This window comes from Rhyacophila brunnea, unplaced genomic scaffold (genome assembly GCF_057557595.1).
Source record: "Rhyacophila brunnea isolate RB1 unplaced genomic scaffold, BYU_Rbru_1.0 scaffold_3, whole genome shotgun sequence".
NCBI classification, from domain to species: Eukaryota; Metazoa; Arthropoda; class Insecta; order Trichoptera; family Rhyacophilidae; genus Rhyacophila; species Rhyacophila brunnea.
This window is the reverse complement of record NW_028232965.1, coordinates 47913214-47936104: the sequence shown is the minus strand read 5'-3', so window position 1 is coordinate 47936104 and position 22891 is coordinate 47913214. Positions and strand designations below refer to the sequence as shown.

Genomic DNA, 22891 nt, shown 5'->3' with positions numbered 1-22891 from the left:
TAGGCCGGCATTTAAGCCACTCGGCCATCGTGGGTTTGGCCACTGGGCTTAATGTAGGTAATAATATTGAAAAATGATATTAATAATTATTATTTTTGGCATCTAAAGTGTTGTGCTGATGATTGTTTTAAGTTATATAGGTATCTACAAAATCGTATACTATTTATTGACTTTCAAATTACAGCTTGGTTGTAAGTATCTTTAAAATTGACTAAGTATAAAATTTATAATGACGCTAGGTTTTACTTGGCTTGCTTATAGAATTAATGTAGGTTTAAAAAAAATGCAGGATTTTATTTATATTAAGGGCTAGAATGATTCTATTAAATTTTGTAGAACTTGCAAAAGGGTGACTATAAATTTTCATAGATTTAAACTTACGGGCTAGAAATTTCTGTCTCGCAGTCGATCTGCTCATGTCTGTATGAATCCACCCAATGATGATTCAGGTCTCATGGCCTTGGATCCTCTGAGGATGCCATCAAAACAATAGTAAAAGTAACAACACCTCACACTGTCTCCAAGGCTACCTAAGGGTGCGATCTGTATGTGGTATAGTGGAGTCAAGTTGCAGAACAGATGTTGCTGTGGGACTATTACTTGGGCTGTGGTTCAGAGAACTGATAGCTCGCAATACTCACATCGTAACATTAGTGCCACCGCCACTGCTGTTAAGCATTTGCAGTCTACCTATGTTTTATGATATCATTCCTTTTTACCAGAGATGACTTACTATTACTTATCTATTAGACGCATTATTTTTTTTAACCGGCTCTACAATCCTACGTGGGACCTGGGGCCACCTCACGTACAGGTTTCACAACAGATTTATTTTTTACGAGAAATGAATGTTAGTTATTTGCTCGGCCCATTAGGTCGAAGTACACATTGAAAAAAAACAACATGAGAATTGGCCAGACCCGGGAACTGAACTGCAATAAAACCAAATTTAGACACAATAATTAATGTCATAACAATTATTGCCATTTTAATTGTAGGTGGTACTCATTAAGTATGTTAATTTCATCAGTTATATTTAGTAACGTAATTACTGAATATATTAGTCCTATTTTAGAGAAAGGAAAAATAAGTGTAAATAATATTCACTCAAGAATTGAAGTGACTACAGTTAAGTACACTCTCAGTAATCCGCAGCTCGATTATCCGACAACTACTATAATCCGCCGTTATCCTTACTAGTTGAAAGCACAAAATCAAGCTCTATAATTCACCGGTATTCGATTGTCAAATTCAGTAGTCAGCCGCGTACAAGTATACAACTCAGAGATGGGTTTATTTTGGAAACTTCTCCTTCGTAAAACATATGTTCATTGCGAAGAAATTAATGTACATGGGAGGAAAGTGAAAGGGAAATGAAGCTTTTGGTCATAGAGAAAGCCAGAAATCCTAAGCCGTTCAAAAATATCTGCCTCACTGAACTGGTTGTGTCAAGTGATTTACTGTTTAATATTTAGTTAATAAACTTAGTTTATATGTATAATTTAGTAAATACTTGATTTTGATTATAAATAAAACCGTAATTTGCTAGTACAAATTTCTCAAAAAAATTATTTTTACAAAATACCTGTTTTAATTTTTACCATATTTTGTATGTATGCATTCACTAATTGGCCGCTTGTCTGGGTTTTGGGGTGGCGGATTACTGAGAGATTACTGTATTTAGTAGAATTATTTTATTCTATATTGCAGCTCGACCCCGGTAGATTAAATAAACATGAACTTCCAAAGTCAAATCATTTCATACAACCGGTTGTGAAAACGTGTAAATTGATTTTTGAGACATGTATTTGAAATGAAAACACAAACATTATGATGATGTTTTTTATTGGCACCAGTGTATAGACAATATACATTACATTATTAATTTTCTCATATCAAAAAAAAAAAAAAACAAAAGAAAGGAAATATTTATCAGCAGTATAAAAAACAGAAATGTGGCAGTATTTTATTTTTTCGTCAGATATTAAATTTATTTTAAAAGGTTTTTTTTTAAACAAATGTTTTGTTATCACACAAATCATCCGAATGTCGAGCGTCTCATTCACCACTTAACCTAAGGAAGCTTAACATCTTAAAATACTTAAAATATATACATAGAATTATCACAAATTCAAGTTTATTAATGAAATTATGTTTTGGTTAGTTGCTCTCAGTGATTCGCGGCAACAAAGAATTCTTGCACAGCCTTCGGCGAGCCGACGCAGAGATATTGGGATATTAGATTATCACGCGTGTGTGCAAGAATTCGACACATCTTTCAATATCATTTATTGCATAGATATTTTTTTTTTGGAATAAAACTTTGAGTGAGTGATGTCAAAATGAAAAGACAATTTGCATCCGTGAAATGACAAGAATAGTCAGTTATTAAAAATAGTGTCCACAACGGGCAGTCGATGCTTTTATAATTTAAAAAACAAAAATACTCAATTATTGCAAGCTACAAAAGAGAATAACTTCATATAAAAGCTTTAATGAATAGATTCTATATAAAAATACAATATAATAATATAATATGCAGACGGACCTAGTTGCTCCTATAGTTTTAATACTATGGCTTGTACAAGGAATACGATTATCATTCACATACTTTTTCCGTAATACCAATACGTCTAATGATTAATAGTCAACGATCAAGGATATCGATTTCAAATTAAAATTGATCATTTTATACACTATTAAATTCATAATACAAGATGGGTAATTGTTCTGACCCTAAAGTATTCATTGACGTTAATAGTTTGGAATGACATTATTAATAATTTTTAGATCCTCCCAATATTTTCTTATATTTCACAAAAATATGTATGTGTAATAATTTGATTAATACATTGTCAGAAAGTACACAGAAACTTAAAAATGTAAGAGTATTACATTCATAACACATAACAAAGGTTCGAAAAACATAACAGATTGAATGGAAGAAGAACTGAATTTACGTTTCATTAAAATCGGTTGAATAAACTGGACATGGTAATAATATCGGAGCCACTATGCTATCTATTACAAATCGACCAAAAGTTTGGTGCTAGGATTATAACAGTTAACATTTAGAGCGAGAAGAAATGCAGATAAGACAGATCTCTGTGAAAGACGAGCATCTGGATCTAGTAAAAAAAGGTGAATGACAATTAAACGGACACTGGTCCGAGTCTCTACAGCTCCATATCGAACTGTTCATCAATATGAGAATCTACGATATGGGACGCTTTGTTGATGACGGGGGCAGCGACAGGTACGGGGGCGCGGGGCGGGGATGAAGATACTACTCCACGGGTCAGACTAGAAGGCAGCGAACAGCGGGGTGGCGTTCGGGAAATTGGCGAATTTCGAAGATTCATCATGAAGGCGCGCTCGTACACAATACGAGTACCTGGAAATAAAATAAAAAAATATCAGTAATCAGTAATAAAATACAAATAAAAATATGGTACTTGTTAAATACGGCACCAATCGGTGCAAACTAGTAATTTTAAATTTACAAACAAACCAAAACCCATCACAATCAACCTACTGTCATGTAGGAATAAGTACAAATTTAGTTGCCTGTCTTAGGTGTTCGTTTTTTTATAATAATAATTACAATGGTTTGCATCGAGTAGCGCCACTTAATTCACAAGTTTCAAAAATAAATATTTTGTAAATAGGCATTTATTCAACCAATAATAAGGTTTATCCCCTCTGTTGACACACGGAGTAATGCACCCATTTCTGAAGCCATCTGGTATCACAAAAATCACAGGTTTTTTCAGTGTATTTGATCCAGAACAGGGAATGGGTTGGGCAAATAGTTAATTACCATTCCATGTAAAAAAAAAAAAGACTATTAATAATATAACCTCTAAATGTTATCTTTACTAATATCGAGTGTAATGTCTGTTATAACTAAAATTAATAACCAAAGTACCAAAATAAGTAGGTAATTCATAAGTAACAATAAGTGAGTACCTATATGATAATAATCATTGAATTACCATATAGCTAAATTTGCATAAGTTGAATGCATACATAGTTTTTAACATTGCATAAGACAATAGTGGCTTTTCATTGGTAAGCCTTTATCAGGTGATGTGCAGCTAATGAGGTACCGGCCCATGGACATTGCAGTAAATGAGGTTTTATATCGCTGAGGTGCAGGAAGGTCAATAATAAAAGTTATTACAATATTTTAATAAAAGGACATTTTTTGTGCATAAGCAAAAATTTCAAACCATGATTATTATGACTGTAAATTTTTTTGGATTAATTCATCATTTTAATATTTTTTATATTTATTTTAAAAAACATTAATTTTTATACAAATATAATTGTGTATAACTTGAAATCCTTTTTTTTTAATATCAAATCAAGCTTCAATATTGGGGCCATACCTAAAATAAAATTTGATATAAATAAAAAGGATTTAAGTTCGACACATTTATATTTTAATAAAAATCGATGTTTTTTTAAAATAAATATAAAAAATATTAAAATGATGAATTAGTCAAAAATCTACATGACGAAAAATTGAAAACTTAAAGACGTGACATAAATATGTAAGTAACAAATTCACATTTTTTTACAATAATTATTGTAAGTTTATCTTTGACTTAAAAAAAATCTTTTTAATGTTTTCAGATACATATTTATTAATAACTTAATACATTTGAAATCGCGAGTGGAGAACTACAAGGTTCTAAGTGTTTGTCCTTGGAGAAACAAAAGTAACAATGAGGCAGCTTAGAATACTACTTCATTGTTGGGTTTGTTTTTTCAAGGACGAACACTTAAAACCTTGTAGTATTCGGCTCGCGAAATTTTAAATTATCAAAAAAATGTCTCAACTTGCAAGCTTCGTATTTTTCCGCTACGTGCCTCTGCTGGCATGCCTCTCCCCCTTAAGAAATTGTGCAGAATCGAATCATGTTTCAATATGGATTAAAATATGCCCCAAAAATGATAACTATTATATCTTTTTGAATTTGAGAAAATATACTTATTTATTTACAAATTTTAATATAGGTAGGTAGGTATATAATTACGTGGGCTAGATAAAATTCTAAATCACAATAAACTTGATAAAAATTAATAACAAAGGTAATATTATTTTAATATAATAATAATAAATTATTCATAATGCCTTATCTAATTTTGCCTTCCTTATCATTTTGTCCTTCCTTATCAGAGTGTCATATAATAATATGCACGTCATATTGAAGAGTGTACTTATATTAATTGTATAAAATATATTAATAATAATAGATAATAATTTAATAATACCTACATGAGATCTATTTATAATACATAGACTACATATCTGACAATATTAATTGTATTACACCCCGTTTACAAGTGCATGGATTTACTTTTGACAGTAGGTACGTATCATCGAGGCCATAACAAGAAAATGTACGTGTAAACATATATTATCCTGCAAGTTCCAAGATTGCATGCATGAATCAAAAAAGTTCGGAAGCTTCTGAATTTTCATGCGACAGCTGGGATCTATTCTGCCTGCGCAGTAGAACGATAGTGACGAACCTGCCGGAAAAAAACGAACTACACCGCGCACTCATTTTGGGGTTAACCGATTTTTACGACCTGTTAAATAGTACTATAAAATGACAACATCGCGTCTCGCTTACTCTTGAAGAATGAGATTGACGAGACAGTCAGCACTTTTACGATTATCGTGATAGTTTAAAATACACATTATTGGTGAAGGTGAATCCATGCACGTGTACAGGCACTAACATTTATATGGATTATCTTGCCAATAATTATATTCATTTTTAATATTATTAAGAATTGCCGCCATATAAAAAAGGTATTTAAAACAGACGTGAATACAAGCATTGAAGAATTATTGTAGTACACACAGAGTTCGGCTTTATCTTTAACCATACTGCTTTTTATTTTCAGTGGGTCTATTCTATAGACAAGGCGCCTATCGACGGTAGTTAAGTTAAATTCAAGTAAAATTTGACACGGCAAACGTTGGACATTTGAATTTTATAAAATTGAACTAGGCATGTTCAGATTAAACAATTATTATTATAAATTATCCCGACCATAATAATGCATTTGTTTACAAGTCGCACCTTACCCATAACTCCAATATAATGAGGAAAATTACCAAAATTTGTTTTTAATTATGATGACATTAAGATAAGTACCTACCTACACACTTATCTAAATTAATATGCATTGTACTTAACAATTTTGTTAAATTAACGTTTCGTGTATTGTATTTACATAAATAATAATGACAATAACTGATATGTAATTAAAATTAAATAAATTTCTATTGACTTCTTTGGGATTGAAGGAATATTCCATTTTTTAATGGAATCAATATTTCTTCAGTATTGAACATTTCCTGTTTTTATTTTTGATTGAATAAATGCAATTAATACGTACGGTGAATTAGATAGATCTAGAATGGTATACCTGTTTAATTTTTCCATGTGGTAAACTTGTTTCTGACTAGAGGTGTGTTATCAGCGTTAAGTGGGCAGGTTACCTATCAAATAAATTTGATTTACATAATAATAATATTGCAGGCAAAGCTGTACCCGAAAAACCTGTTTTGGTTTAGCAGCCAACGACATCGGCAAGCACACAGGAGACAATTTTCCATCAGTTTCGAGCAAAGAATTTTGACTAATGAAGAAGAATACTTATAGTACACTTGATGGGTATTTGGGGGAAAGATTTTAGTAAGCATAATCATAGAAAAGTTAATAGATACATCATGGCCCCCACCCACAAAGGGGGGTCTGACAGGGCTCTAGCCTAGGGCCCGTGCTCAGCAAGGGCCCCGGCGTGACGAATCGACTAGATGAGTGAGATAAACACACACCACAAATTTGCTCTAATAGTAAAAAGAGTCGCCTGCGGCGCTATTTTACTTCAATAATTATTAATAATTAAAATATTTCATTGTACGATGCAATTTTTAATTGTGTGCCGATACTCGACAACTCCATAATTCAAATGGATGGGAAAAATACAAAGAATCGCTAAAAATATACCTTAATTTTACCGCGTGCACCATGGAAAACGCTAATGTAGCGCGTCACACTGCCTTTAACGCTTTCGCTGCTGAAGAGATAATGAGATTTTAATTGCCCCCTTTAAAATGCACGTTAATTACATCGATCGGCCGCCTGGTCATTACGCGCCGTGTGCGTCTTCCGCGTTCAAAGTATTAACCTTAGTGATAGGTAGGGGGGCCGCCAAACATCCTAGCCTGGGGCCCGCTTCAGGATGTGGGGGGCATGAGATACATATTCTCAGTGTAGCCAGCACCGACTACTACAACAGTGTAAATAAGATGCAAATGATAGCCTGCTGATGACACACGGACTACATTTGCAATGAGTTTTGATTTTTTTTCCGCTTACATACGAAAATGATACATTGCTTACCATCAGTTTGGGCAAACCTGCGTTATAATGATATAAACTCTCATTGGCTGAAAGCCACTCCATACTAATCAATCAGATACCTTATTGGCTGCAAACAGTTTAATAGTAATACGTCGGCCAATGAATGGCCTCGAACGCTGTACGAACTGTCATAAATTATGTATGCATCAAATCTATGTGAATTTAGAATTTTAGCTAAAGGCCTATCGTAAATATAATATTTATGTCCTCCTAATTGTTGTATATTATGCCATACATTGTATGTAGTGGCAGTTTTAGGTGTATGGAGGCCCGGAATTGTGCAAATACGATTATTAAGCGACCGCCTCATTTACTTCATGGAAAATTACTACATAGTGTGTATGAAAAAAAAACGTATTTTAGGTTTATTATTCAAGGCGTTTAATCTCAGTGTGGACCTGGCAATTAAATCACAGAACACAAGTGGGAAGCTTACTGCAAATGAACTTACATTGCGAAATGACTTTCGGCTAATTTAATCGTTGTTGTAGTAACTATTATACAATTAGCTTTACTTTATATTTTTAATGGGTCCACCTTCAGGGAAGATGGTTATATTACTTATATTATAAAACAATATTTAAACTTTTATAAGTTTTTAAAGAGTTAATCGTGAAGTTCAGTGTCTACGTCAATGATATTATGTACAAGTAATAGTTAGGTTAGGTTAGGATATTCTTAATTATTAATACTAAAATAAGATAATAATAATAAAAATAATATAAACATGTTTACGGATACCTGCATAGGTACTCACACTCACAAACATAATATGTATGTACGTACAAGATCGTAAATAATATTATTTTATTTTATGTTTAAATTTATTTTATAATTAACGACTTGAAATTAAGATAATAAACGAAAACGAGTGGAAAACAAATGCTGTACTAGTTTAAACTGCCTCTATCGCATTTTTTTTATTATATTATGATACAACAGAGATAACGAGTTCTCGCAGTTTTTAAACAAAATACATCGTTTGCCTAAATCGGGTCATTAATTTTATTCCTGAATACATGGATTTAAAATGATGAATACTGTCCTGACGAAAAAAATAATAGGTAAGTAAGTCAAAATTTGGTCAAGTATATTGATAATCATTCTGTGTGCGCCGCTTCAGTCCCTACCAGCGTTTTTCTTGCCAGATCTAGCATTTTTTGATAGGCATCTAGCTTATGGCGTTTTTATTAGCGTTTTTTATCCCTTCAACAGCTTTAAATCTACTGTAAATAAGTTAGATATTTAGTGTATTTATTCAGATATTTAATAAAGGTAGGTCGGTACTTGAGAAATTAAACAACACAATGAAACAATAGGAGCATTCTTGACGTTTAGTGATATTTATAATGGTATCAGTTATTATAATTTAATGTTAATGTGTGCTTAGGCTCACTCTCTGGTATTACCTAAGTATTACGTTTTATCGTAGGTTGTTAAATTAATTACTTATTATTTGTCAATTTTGAAATGAGTTTTTGTGGAAAATGTAGTTTGATTTTTCTGCACTTTTTTTAATAAACAAAAAAGGATATTGATATTTTATTTTTACAAAATCTAGCGTTTTTTCTGCCAAATAGCTTGTTTTCATACCCCGTCTGACATGTTTTTGTCTGACAGTTGGCAACACTGGGCCCTACCCATACAAATGTCGTTATTTCGTACAGATAATTGCTGACTCAAGTAGAAAGCCGATACATTCACAACGACTGGTCCTACTTTTCCGCCCCTCCCGTTGTTGTATATGTATGAACTGTCATTGCCTGTCATTGTTCTATAGAGTGCTCATGATGACGCGTTTGTCGTGTTCACACAGGGAATGGTTTGATTTGAATAGATAAGTTACATGATAAATAATACACTAGCATTAACACACCTTCTACAAATGTAATGCATAGATCAATGCTACATATTTTTTGAAAATCGATATTACCACCGGTTTTTGTGTGAAGGAATAGTCTGACTTTGAAAGTGCTGATGAATAACAAGAATGTATATTATTTATTAATAATACTGATAGTTAATATATTTGATTTGAGAATTTGTTATAATTCAATTTCAAACAAGAAAGGGCGAATCAATATGTCAAGCAATCTGGGATCTGATTTTGACAGCTGAAAAGTGGACCACTCGTTGCATGTGCAAAAAGTTACGCTCAGGCTTTATTAATCAAAGATGGCGGTGTACAGATTCATAATAATGATCGCAATAAGGATGCAGTTTGCAAATTCGTATTCATATGTGTGACCTATTCAGCAAACGCGTTCACTTTAATATTAAAATTGCCCACGAAATGTGTGCTGGTCTCCAGACTCAACACAGCGATTGCCGATCTGTCCTAAATAACATCTACAATCAGATGTTCCTACTTACTATTTGTATTGTTATTAATTTGATCAATGCACATTGTAATATTGAAAACGGAATAAATTAAGCTCCAATCTCTGTAATGGACAAAAAATAATTGAAATTGATTTAGACAGCTTGAGTAAAAAATCTACAACATAAACAACATCTATACTGGTTACTGACTATACATTATGCCGGGTCCACACTGGCAACATGTCGCGCGACAACCTCGTTAAATTTTACGATAATTATCATAATTGCTTAAGAAATTTTACGACAATTATCATACTTATCGTAAAATTTGACGAGGTTGTCGCGCGACATGTTGCCAGTGTGGACCCGGCATTATACAACATAAAGCATAGTCCAGACTAAAGTTTGTGATTAATCGTTTCGCAAGATTCGAGAATTCTCGAAATCAACAATATTTGCTTCCCCAAGAATTCTCTAAAAATTTAAGAAACTCAGTTCACAATGAAAGTCGAGACATTTTTAACTCTTTCAACCAATATAAACGAGGTATCAAATTTTCTTGGGCAGCTTAGGCTAGTGACCAATTCTCGAATTCCCGAGATATAAGAAATCTTTATTTTCGGAAAATTAATTTCTCGAGATTCTAGATCGGCCTTTTCCGAATATTTTCTGTCGAAAACCAATAATAAAATCATCGTGTCCGGTAAATTGTACGTGTGCAGTATGCCGTATCACAGTTCACCGTGAGCTGCTGTATCGGAAACCGATCAAATTCATTAGAAAATACGTAATAAAAACCAGCGGAATTCAAGGTAGAGGACCAAAAAATATATATGTTCTAAATTATAAATACAATCATAATTATAGTAAGTAAATATTTATATAAAATTCTGAATTATTCAAAAGTAGTTTAGCAAGTAGGTACCAAGTCGTACCTATCGAATATCTGATAATAATGACAGCGTAATGTAGCAGATATTAAATTTGGTACCAACCAGTATCAAATCAATATTCTTATTGAATCTAATAAAATTAGAAGATTACTTCACGAACAGCGCCTCATTTTTTACATCAATTCTATACGGTCACCTCTTCTCGCTCACGGCGAAAGGAAACATGTAAAAAGTATAATGTAAGTAAATCCTAATTTAACGAAATTATAAATGTTAGGTCCACTTGCGACATAACAAATTAAATTTTTGTGAGTACTATTTCTTTCCGCAGTTATTCGTACAATCGAGTTTTGACTGTATATGACTGTATATTGAGTATGACTGTATAGTTCAGTATATTAATATAATATTATAATATAATTAATTGGGATAGGTACAGGCAGTACAGTACAGTATCACATCAGCCATTGCTTGGAAGAGCTCAACCGGTTGACGTGACCATGAACTACGCGAACAGCTGCCCAGTACGAAATTCGTTTTTTTCATGTAGAACACAATCACCAATAATAATGCAGCGGCTACGTGAGAAGAAAAATAAAAACAAGGCGAAACTTTGAAGATAGGGAAGTGCGAATAAAACCGATTCATTGAGTAATCCAGTTGTCCGTCTTGATTTTTAATATACTCCTTGCGCAATAAAAAAGTGAATCTAATCCAGTAGTTGCCAAAATTTTATACGTGACAGTACACTGGAGAAAGGGAGTTTGTTTCGAGGCACACCTTTTTATCTAATCAGGTAACAATAAAATAATATTGTTTTATCAAATACATACATACTGTAGATAATAACTTTAATATATACCGAGAAAGATGCGTTTATTTTTTAGAAATGTAAAATGTATTCAATGACTGTAGTTAGTAGCTAATTGAGGATATTGACTCCAAATCGAAATCCAAAATTCTGACAACTCAAGATCAAAAAATGAGGCTTTGTACACACTATACAGGATCGTTTATAATATGTACATCAAAATGTCTCCCACTGTTGGTACCTACCGTCGTAACGTTTTGAAAAAGGGATGGGTGACCCACTCGTATATTTGATAATCGAGTGAAGGAAAATACTTATAATACTGATTATGAAAATACAAATTTAATAATGCGGAGAGGTTTTCTACTACACTTCTGACAAAATTTTCGCGGCACGCAGTTTGATAGACACTGATCTAATTGAAATAATTGTTTTTCCCTATTTACCGTGGTCAACCTATCAGGCCCATAAGTACTCCGACTCGTACACAAATTGAAAAACAATATGTGTACTTGCCAAACCCAGGATTCGAACCTGGGACCCACGACGTTATAAGCCAACGCTTAAGCCGCGCGGCCATCGTGAGTGTTTCTTCCATTTTTCGTAAAAACAAAATCTGTTAATACAAACCTCCACTCTGTGGAGACCCATAAATTATGATCTTATTAGGATCGAACATGGTCAAAAAAATTGCCATAAACTGACCTCTCTAGGTGTTTCCCTGGGCACAATAAGAGTTATGAATAACATACATACAAAATTATAGAAACTTATTTTATATATAATATAAAATATTACCTTAAATGATTATTATGTAAGTATTTAAATAAAAAAATATATTATGCTCGCCATTTTTTGTTGGCACTTCTCACTTGGAATATTCGTGGGTATTAAACGAAATAAGAAATTAAATTAACTACCGCATCAAATTGGAATCAATTAAAATAATAGAAACTAAACTAAAACGAATCAATAAAATGTACCTAGGTAGGTATAAGGATGCCTGTATTGCTTACACAATGTACAAACCGGCTGAACTAAAAAAAATCAAAACAGAAAGGGTTACAAATATTATGGCAACGTCAAACTAGTTTTTTCTGTAGAAAAAAACATGTGTTTAGGTAGCTAAGTAGATTCACTAGGTACCTGTTTGGTTTAGTACATTATAGTATAATAGACCAATATTTTTAAAGCGTAATAAATATTCTTGTAAATGGGTAGTTTATATAAAACTAGTCTCTCGAGACAAAAATCACACGTTGTTTTTTTTATTATACACAAAATTAATTGGGGCTGCAAGCCATCTGCTAGTACCTATGATCTTAAACTTACCCGCAAGAAACCACAACAACGCAGCATCCTGCGGTCAAATTTAGTGTGGCTGATCTGCCACACAGTGTCTAGGTACCCTTAAATAAGAAGTTACGTAGAGAGTTTTGAATACAAGACACGTTGCGCAATTTACATACAGTGGTAACAAGTTTAGCTAATAAGGTTAGTCGATGCAACAAGTCGCAACAGCATCCTGACACGGAATTGAATCTATGGACTGAAACCGTATGCGGTTTAGAACCGTGTCAATGTGCCATACTAAACTTATAATTTCTGTTCATGAAAATATATATACGGTTTCAGTCCATAGACATTTTAAAAATGTTCATAAATCGTTTTCATACAACTTCCGAATATTTTTTATACCATGTTCATTTTTGTTTACGCACAGATGTATCTTTTCATGCATAGCAACCAGACGTTTTCGACGCACAGTGCCCCAGCAATATCCATGTATATGTTACACCGAATGTGCGAAATTGACTATTACATGAAATGGGCAAAATTTTGGCTAATTCATGTAATAGTCAAGCCTGTTGCCTTATTCATGAATTAGGTAATTTTTCTGCTGAGTACATGAATTCGCCACGGTATGGAATTCTTGAACTGTCAACATGACAGAAGAAAAAGTAAATTTAATACGGATGGTTTTATTAGTTATAATTGGACATAATATAATATTATTATTATTAGGTTAGGTTTTGTAATTTTGAATTAAATTATTCAACTGAATGTCCATTTTGAGGTTAGCTATCAAGTGTCAACAAACTATCACAAACATTCAATCGACCATTGCACAATTGATACCCAAGCACGAATCAAATCGCGAAAATACTTTTCAATAAAATTCTTCCGTTATCATATTATACCTAGTTCTAGATTTTTTTTGCGCATAGTAAATGGATATGAACGTCATTGTAGTTATTGATTGGTATATTTTTATATTATAATCAATGACATTTGACACATTTGTTTAGTTGCAAAAAACACCACGGAGCGCGATCATCTATTTTGACCATAGATAATATAAATGTACATTTTGACCAATGGATGAGCATTTGATACATTTAGTTTAGTTGCAAAAAATACCACCGTAGCGCTACTATCTAATTTGTCCAAGACATGAAGTAGGCAGAAAAATTACTGCCGATTTCACGCACTCTCCAGATATTTTGTCTAATTCATGAATAAGGCAACGGGCTTGCATTTTTCATGATTTAGGCAAAATTTTGCCCATTTCATGTAATATTCAATTTCGCACATTCGGCGTAACATATACACGACTTCCTGGGATTGTGTTGTGTGCGACGAAAAACTTTGGTGGTTTGTCCAACCACCAGCCGTTGAAACGTGTTATACCCAAAAAACTAATAGCTTTCATAGTCGGCGGGCAACCTAAACCGGGTCTCACATACAAAATCGTCTCGACTGAAAAAAGTCGAATTTTTCGATGAAATTTTGTTTACATTCAAAAAATGAAATGTAACAAAGTTTACCGCCGCACTCCACATGATTGCAATGGAAAAAAAACAGCTGATGTCACATGCAATAAATTTCACCTGACGTGGACGGCAGATAATATAATCCTAAAATTTCAACTCAGTTTGGCTTTCGGTGTGGCGTCACTGTCCCGGCATGGCCTCGCCGATTCGCACGGAAGAAAGTTGCACGTTGCGCCCAGTTTTTATTTATAACTATATTCCAGTCGAGACTATTTTCAATGTGCGACTGGGCTAATGATCACGATCTCCCAGTTTCCCAAAAAAATGCATGATCTAAGATTCTAAGAGTATATTATAATAGGTAAACGCAGTATAAAACGTATATAATTAGGTCACTACAAATTAAAGCGTTAATAATAATAATTACTATCAGGGTCAAAATAATACAAAGAGGATTCTGCATATATTAACCTCGTATCGAAGGGCCTGCAGATGAACTTACTTTGTGAATCACTTCCCAGTTCAAAATATAAAATGGTAATATTGTATCAAACAAAAATGTTACTATCATTTTATTTACATTGTATTTGTACTGACATAGAAAACATGAACTTGATAACACGATTTAACTTTTATGAATAAAATTATCAGAATAAACAAATTTATTTATGGCACAAAAGTTTAGTTAATAATTAATTGAATCATCATAACAGAACATGGTAATTCCATTACACTGTGAACACTTTTGAACAATTAAATTAAAAAAACTCATTGAAATTAACATAATGAATCTTCTCAAATATAGGTATACCTAATCAATATTGGATGCGCGTTTCGTTTACCTTACAAACTTAATTTTAAAGCAGATTACGATACAGGTATAATATTTTTACACGTGTTAACAGTTTATCACACTCGAGAATTATACCCTATTACAGCCACACCCAGAAGGAACCCAGTTTCCTTATTTTTGTGTGTTTCTGAGGCCGACCAATATACGGTCCCGACTGTTGTGAGACATCAAAACTGTGTAAGTATGCTTCAAACCTATGCGAATTTTGATTAGGGCCTAGGTACCTACCCTATACTACGTAAATCAATGGTTAAACACGTAAAATACAATGAGTTATAATATTATCTATTAATTTTGAAAAAACAAATATATTTATAACATTGACACAATTTACTTATATATTATATAAGTGTGAATATGTACCTAACTTTTGTGGAGATAGAATGGAATATTTATGTTATTTACAATTAATATCTATTAATCTATGAGTGACATTATTAACAGTAAGTAAATTATAATATGAAAAAAAAAATCTAAATAGGTAGGTATATGTGTTATTTATTAACAAATAAAAATAGTACCTAGCGAATTGTATATATTATTATAATCATTAATCACAAGTGAAACTATCCATGATTATACATTTATAACCAACCATTAATGACAAATGTGTCGAACCCATCTCTTTTATTTATTTTAGTTATACTTAAATGTTTTTAAATTCTGTAATAAAACGTTGATCTGTAATTGTAAACAAATATAATATTGTCATAATATAATAATTACTCTGGTTAACAAGTAGACTGCACTAAATGTTGAATTAACTATGTAAAATTATTAAATTGGATGTCATACAACTCAACTACATCTATTCAACAAGAATGAAGCACTACCGATCACACTGTCGAACTGTCAAACGTTTAATAAGTAAGCAACGTAACAATAAACGGTACAAAATTATAACAATATTATATCCTAATTTTTATTTCTAAAAATCTTCAATATTAGGTACCTATGTGGGCCCGCTGAAGAGCCCGCCGTTCAAATATAATTTAGTATAAAAAGGACCTCGGCGTCGTAACTACGTCAATTTAAATCGATCTTTTCGCAAAAATCACTAATCATCGGAGATTTTATTTCAAGAAATATTATTATTATTACTGATAATTTCTGCCGCGCGGAGAATTATTATTATTTTATGAACACCTGCGACATGAAGCCGATCAGAAAACAGGGCTGTCAAAATAATATTAAGCATTCATATTTTTTAAATGTTAATTTCATCATGGTTTTTAATCAAACCTGTGCAAGTACGTACTGATAACTTGGGTGGATTTTGTAGCAAACATACTATTGATATATATACGGGTATATTATTATTATAACCCAATTCAAATTGAACATAGGTTGATACTCAAATACTATTATAGTATGTTTATGATTTCGAGAAAATAATACGATGGTATAATTAATCCATATCAATTATTTGAAAACATTACATTCGCACTTTGCACAAAATTACAAACACATTCGAAGTTTGCCGCACACGTACAGACCACGTGATATTTGTTTACGCAAAATCGTCGCTTTTCAAAATGGCGAATTTGATTACCAGATTTTACTGCGATGAATCAGTATGTTCCTTTTTGTCTTTTTTTATTCGTAGGTTTGTTTACTATGTACACCGAGAAATTTCCATTTATAAACTCGGAAACGATTTTTACAGAAGAGTTTTGGAATATAATGCAACCAAAACTGGAAAAAATTCTATCATGGGTGTTGACTTCCTGAATTAGCTAACCCCAGGTCCATGCCACTACGTGAACCACACTGGATATTAAGCCATTTCCACACTGGCAACAAGTTGCTGGCAACCTCATTAAATTTTACGATACTTACCATAATTGCTTAAGAAATTTTACAATAATTATCGTAAAATCTAACGAGGTTGCCAGCAAATTAACTTGTTGCCAGTGTGGACCCGGCATTAGATGCACAAAACTTAAATAATATATATTATAAATAAAAATTTAAAATTATAAATATATATTATGATTTATGTCTTCGACAGCCCTGATGAAATAAATGTGAAATATGAGTCGGATCAGTCACAGAGCAAATTTATTAACACAAACAACTTTGACACGACCTTTTTATATTAACTAGTAGACCAGATATTATGGACCACATGTTAAAAAATCATATTTTCAATTCTCAAGGCCATTTCTGTAGAACGTCCTCTTAATTAGGTATACTACAATAATATCAAGGGTTTTCTAACATTTAAAAACCGGTCGCGTAAACCATTTAATTGTATATAGGTAGACACGTATTCATAAAAGCATATATGTTCATAAAAACCGTTCTTTTTTCAAGCCCTTCTCTAATCGAAAAATTATCTTCAGAGACTGTCAATGTTCTGAGTCCCATTCCGCCTTGCCATAGAATAATTATTAATTTGCGTGTTCTGGATTAGAATGCTGGACGCTGGTGAGTCATAGGCAAGGTGAGCTATTTTCGCATTCATTTAACTTTAGGGCGAGAGAAGACATGGGTGGATAGACTGCATAAATCTCTGCAGGAGCGTCTCATCATAATGAGAATAAGATAAGTGAGAAAAAGCACATTTTTTCTATTTTTTAGCATTCGTCTCTCGCGTGGAGTCCAAATAGATGGATTTGAATATTATGGAGATCTGACTCATTCGAAATCAACAATGACCTGAAGTGGTGTAGCATGCAAGGTTAATCTATGAAATAAAAGTGAAACTTAATACCTACATAGGTACGTCGTATTGAGTACGAATAAAAACCATGCATTATGTATTTCGTGGAATAATATTGTTATCTCCAACAAAAAATATATTTTCTTGTGTCGACTGTGCTCTATCTACAACTGCATTTATAAGTACTCATACCTAAAGGTATATCATTGTATAAGCCAGTGGTATTCAAACTGCGAAATGCGTTTTGGGGCGCCGCATGCTGTTAAAAAATGAATAAAAGGATAATCTTAAAATGATGCACGATCACAATAATAGATCCCATTGTTGCACCATTTTATGACCCACAATGATACACCTTACGATATAGAAGCATTTATTGAAACCTCCCATCTCACATTATCAAAGATAGCTGCAATGACGTCTCCTGTGGAGGTTATTAACTGCTTGGAGGCGGTAAATTAAGGAAGGAATCACAGAACAGATTAATACATACAATTCCGATAGGATATATTCAATACACTACATTTTGATGCACGGTTTTGAATGTGGTGTGAGTGTCCTACAAAAATGGAACACGCATTATGTATGAGCAATAGTGTGTGTAATACACCAATATTAAATGAGCGCCAATGCATAAACCGAGCGCAGTTGTCAGTATTCGACGTATGAGTATTCTTGACACGTGTTTAAGTTTATCCCGGATTCTTCCTTATTCGAGATCGGTTGCCTGCTACTCCTTGCCCGTTAGGTATTTCAGTTCCCATTATTTCCGAGTACCCTGGAACGAATTGGTACTACTTAATAATAATATTTTGTAGAATAGATTCTGTGGAGTCGACAAAATTTTCACTTGCGCTGCATACGACCTGTTTATGTATTAGTATTATAATTATTTTTTAGGACAGTGAAAATACGTACTGTTGTAGAGGTAGGTAAGCATCTACTTAATGACTTCAGATATAATTTGAGATTAAAAATACAGGGCGGAACTTTGTCTGGGTGTGTCATTGTGTAAATGTGGCTCCTAGTTTGATTTCAAGATTTGAAAAACTACGGGGAAACGAACAGGTTCACCCATCCCATTATTTGTTTTTTTTTTTGCGCGGTGTGAATGACGAAAAAGTTTGAAAACTACTGGAATAATCGTTTTCTGAATAGATATTAGATTAGGTACTTTATTATTCACCCATGTTTTATTATTGTTCTTGTCTGTCTGGCGAAGCTATAATTATTTAAGTGCCCGTGTATCTTTATTGCACCGAATCGCGTGTCTACATTGTGTTATATAAACTAGGTACGTCTGAAATAAACTATTGATTTATTGCAATATTATATTATTTATCAATTATCTTTATCAATAATTTATCTGTAAAGCGGTAATCGATTGTTTAATGGAAAAATAACAATATAGTAAAATGTACACTTGTGTTTAACAATTGATTTGGATAAGGAACAATGTTATCGAAATTTAAATTATTAAGGTCAATGAAAAATAAAAGTGGGATCTTGAAGACCGTTAGCAATTCCAAATTTAAAAATCTAAAATGTTATAAGTACTTCATAAATGCAGTGACGAAGGTTACCGAAAACAAAAACAAAAAATAAGACAGTTAATAAGGATTCTAAACCAAAATCTTATTTGCTTTAACTACCTTGCGAACATTACAACTTTTCAGTAGATTGAATGGTTCTTGTCGGTTTACTTACTTACAGAAAGCAAGCTGCAAACAATTTTTTCAAATACCGACCATACTGGATTATTTGTTAGGTTAGGTTAGGTTTTCATTCATGAATTCATAAATTTTGCCAAAATCTGCTTTAAAAATAGGCGCGGTTCCCGTCTGGCTTCGTGGAAACCGACTTATACCGATTGAATTGATTTTCCTCGATTACGTTCTAAACTAAACTAACACAATAATTTATCAAAAACTTTGATAGTATCTGCAGTTTTCTAATTTAAACTAAAAAAATATTCAGATATGAATAAGAAAGTATCTAACTACATAATATTAGGTACCTACCTACTTATATGTAGCATAATTCCCAGAACTTTTCTGTTGACTACTAATAACAAAAAATGCAGCTAATTAAAAAAAACGAAGCGACGATATATTTTTAAATTTCAAATAAAAGGTAAATAGCTCACCCCAAGGACAAATTATTATAGTTTGTTTACAATTTCACACATGCATACGTGAACGAGAAAACGACTCAAACTACTACAGCTATATTACTATCTATGTATTGAAATTTGTAGAATTGCGCACACCGAACAGCTGAGAAACGTGGGAAGGGCATGAAAATAATATTATGATAGGCGTAAAATGAAAATAACGCCTTGCAGCCCAGCCGATAGGCAACTGGGCTTGGCTTTGATCAACAGACAGAAATACACTCGAATAATTGTAATGCAAATAAGTGATAATACGATGAAAAATAACCACGCGAATCATGCACCGATGTAAACTTTTATCGAACCGAAATAAAAACTGCGACGCAATATTTTTACGACTGCCCATGCCATGTGGTTCTGAAAAAAACTACATCGGTAGATATTTTTTTCTTTCTAAGTTTAACTCGTTCAACAGACGACTATTTTAGTGCGCCTCTGTGTATACTGGTATCCTTGAAATAACATTGAAGAACGAATCCATGGACAAAAAAATGGTTCACTAATTCACGCAGCGATGACAACAAAGAAAGCGCAAGTCTTGCATAAGTGCATTTTAATGCATTCACAAACAAGCTGACATAATATATTTTTACTAATCCAAAGCACGTTTGTTACGAAGACAACATAAAGAAAAATATTAGCGATATTATGAGAATACCTATAATATTATAGAACACTGGGTACATAATTATTGTTTAATATTATTGTAATGATTGAGTAGGTATTTCTTATGTTATTAACCTCCGGGTGTTGTTGAATAAAGAGTTCCTCCAGGAGTGCTTGAATATACATCGGGCATCTGGGATGGATCAGTGACTAGCATCCTCCTCGATGGAATTCCCTGGCTCTGGGTGGCCTGTCTGGCAATCGGTGAAGCAGACATCTTCAACGTCGAAGGATCGAAATAATAAACGTATCGAACGAATCACAACAAGCACTAAAACGTGCGTAATATAAAAAAACTTCTTTTCTAAAACGAAAAAACAGGCGTCGCGTTTGAATTCACTGTATATTTATGTAGGTATTGCGTAATAATAAGAGATTATCAACGCACTATTAATTTTTTTCTCTATTTATATTTCTTCTGTATATCTCCGGCACTTCGCAGACGTACACTCACTCTGACTTCAAACTGGCAACTGCGCAGAGGAGAGGGGCGTTCGATAATAAATACAAAGCGAACCGTTCGTGACCAATCGCACCTATTCACTTTCGAAGATAACAAAACAGTGGGTCGTGATTTGAAAGACAGTTTTCAATGTTTCTATAAATTTTATTATTATACATCCAAACACAAAATAATACCTAGCTATATCAAAATCAGAACAACGGAAAACAATAAATTGATTCAGATACTCCTCCTGAGTGAGGTGAGTTCTTTAGACGCTGGGTGTACCGTACCTATGTCATTGTTTGTATAATATATTATATGTACATATTTTTAATCAGACTACTTTTTATGTATCTATACATATTATTGTGTTCTTTGTTTTGATTTTAATACATATTTTTCATTACACTTACAATAGTTCATGTTATGCTGTGAACGTCTTGAAACGAATGTTTATAATTGAACAACACCAATATAAATAATGTGGTATAGGACAAATAAAGCAAAGAGTGTTTTACATTATGTGTACATATTATTACTTATTATATTTTATCAATAATAATATTATTGGCAAGAATATATAATTAAATAAGTATTTTATAAATACTCTTCAATAAACTATATTTTTTGAATTCTAAATGATTTTTAAAAAAAATGGTTCTCGACTATCTATTCAATATACCTACTGTGTATTCGTATTCAATAGGTGATTTTATCAGTGTTTTATAAGAATAAATTTAATAATGTTTGCTACTATATAAGTATACGTAGGTACCTACACATATAAAGGTAAATAAACACTTACAATCTAAAATAATAATACTCTAACAATACCTAGTGTTTTATATTCGCTTGTAAACGGGCTGACTACCTACTTCATTTCGTTAAGAGCGTACTTCAGTGAAACGGCAAATAATTTTCAACTTAATTTCAACTTTTCTTTTGGAGACCGACAGTCGAAGTTACCGCACGTTGATTTGTTTTGTCATGGCGTCGGATGAAAATATTCTTAAATCGTGTAAAGATGACTAAAAAACTTAACGTACGTACTTAAAAAAGAAAACATGTAATTGAATATACTATTATTATTAGTAATATAACAATAAACATAACATTAAATGGACGCATGTTGAATTTTTATGACAAATTATATTTCGTTCGGCACGCGTCATTTGCACAAATCCGCGCATCGCCTAGCCACGATCTTTTTAGACCATGCCTCAACTGAAGTATAGCCTTAAATTAAATAAGATACCTAGGTAGGTATGTTTAGTAGATATCCCTTGGCATTGGAATGATTATAACATATTGGGTACCTACCTACTTTAGACGCGTTTCCATTACAATAAAATATTTGGATTTTCTCGTCGTTTACGATTAAAATTAATATAATAAGTTTGTTTTTTGTTAGGCACCAAACTTTTGGCGCCTCTTGTTTGAAGAAGTAGGCACCAGCCGACCAGCGACAACCGGCAAGTTTACGAATTAAAAACGTCGGCAAAAAACCTAACCTCTACCCAAAATATAAATAATACTGAAAACTACACAAATCCTCCTATTCCATTAATTTCAGGGTTAAAATATCACACAGCCCACAGTATTAAAGATTTCTGTATTTGGCATAATCATCTTTTAATCTTTAATGTAAAAATAATGATATTCTTGGTGGAAAAGTATCACCACGTGGTGAATCACAATAGAATGCATAATAGGTAGTACCTACCTACCTACAAAAAAGATAAACAGTAAACACAGAAACCGGCGTTGCCAACTTTACTTTGTTTTGGTTGTGTATTTTTTATTTTTATTTCACGCCTACTTGTCTTACGAACTACGTA

General features: G+C 32.7%; 1 protein-coding gene across 1 annotated transcript; it reads right to left on the bottom strand.

Moving 5' to 3' along the window:
* Positions 1-1828: 1828 nt before the first annotated feature.
* Thor (eukaryotic translation initiation factor 4E binding protein thor) lies at positions 1829-21085 on the bottom strand. Its single transcript, XM_085952333.1, has 2 exons — positions 20684-21085; positions 1829-3394 (listed from the first exon to the last, which is right to left on the bottom strand). The coding sequence occupies exons 1-2, from the start codon at positions 20823-20825 to the stop codon at positions 3177-3179; spliced, it is 360 nt and encodes a 119-aa protein (XP_085808459.1). The 5' UTR covers positions 20826-21085; the 3' UTR covers positions 1829-3176.
* Between the last annotated feature and the right edge of the window lie 1806 nt (positions 21086-22891).

Bases quoted from the DNA above. Each gene is read 5' to 3' on its own strand.
- Thor (XM_085952333.1), bottom strand. From the start codon at position 20,825: ATGTCTGCTTCACCGATTGCCAGACAGGCCACCCAGAGCCAGGGAATT. The intron at 3,395-20,683 runs GTTAATAACATA...TTTTATTTCCAG, and splicing joins TTATTCAACAACACCCGGAG to GTACTCGTATTGTGTACGAG.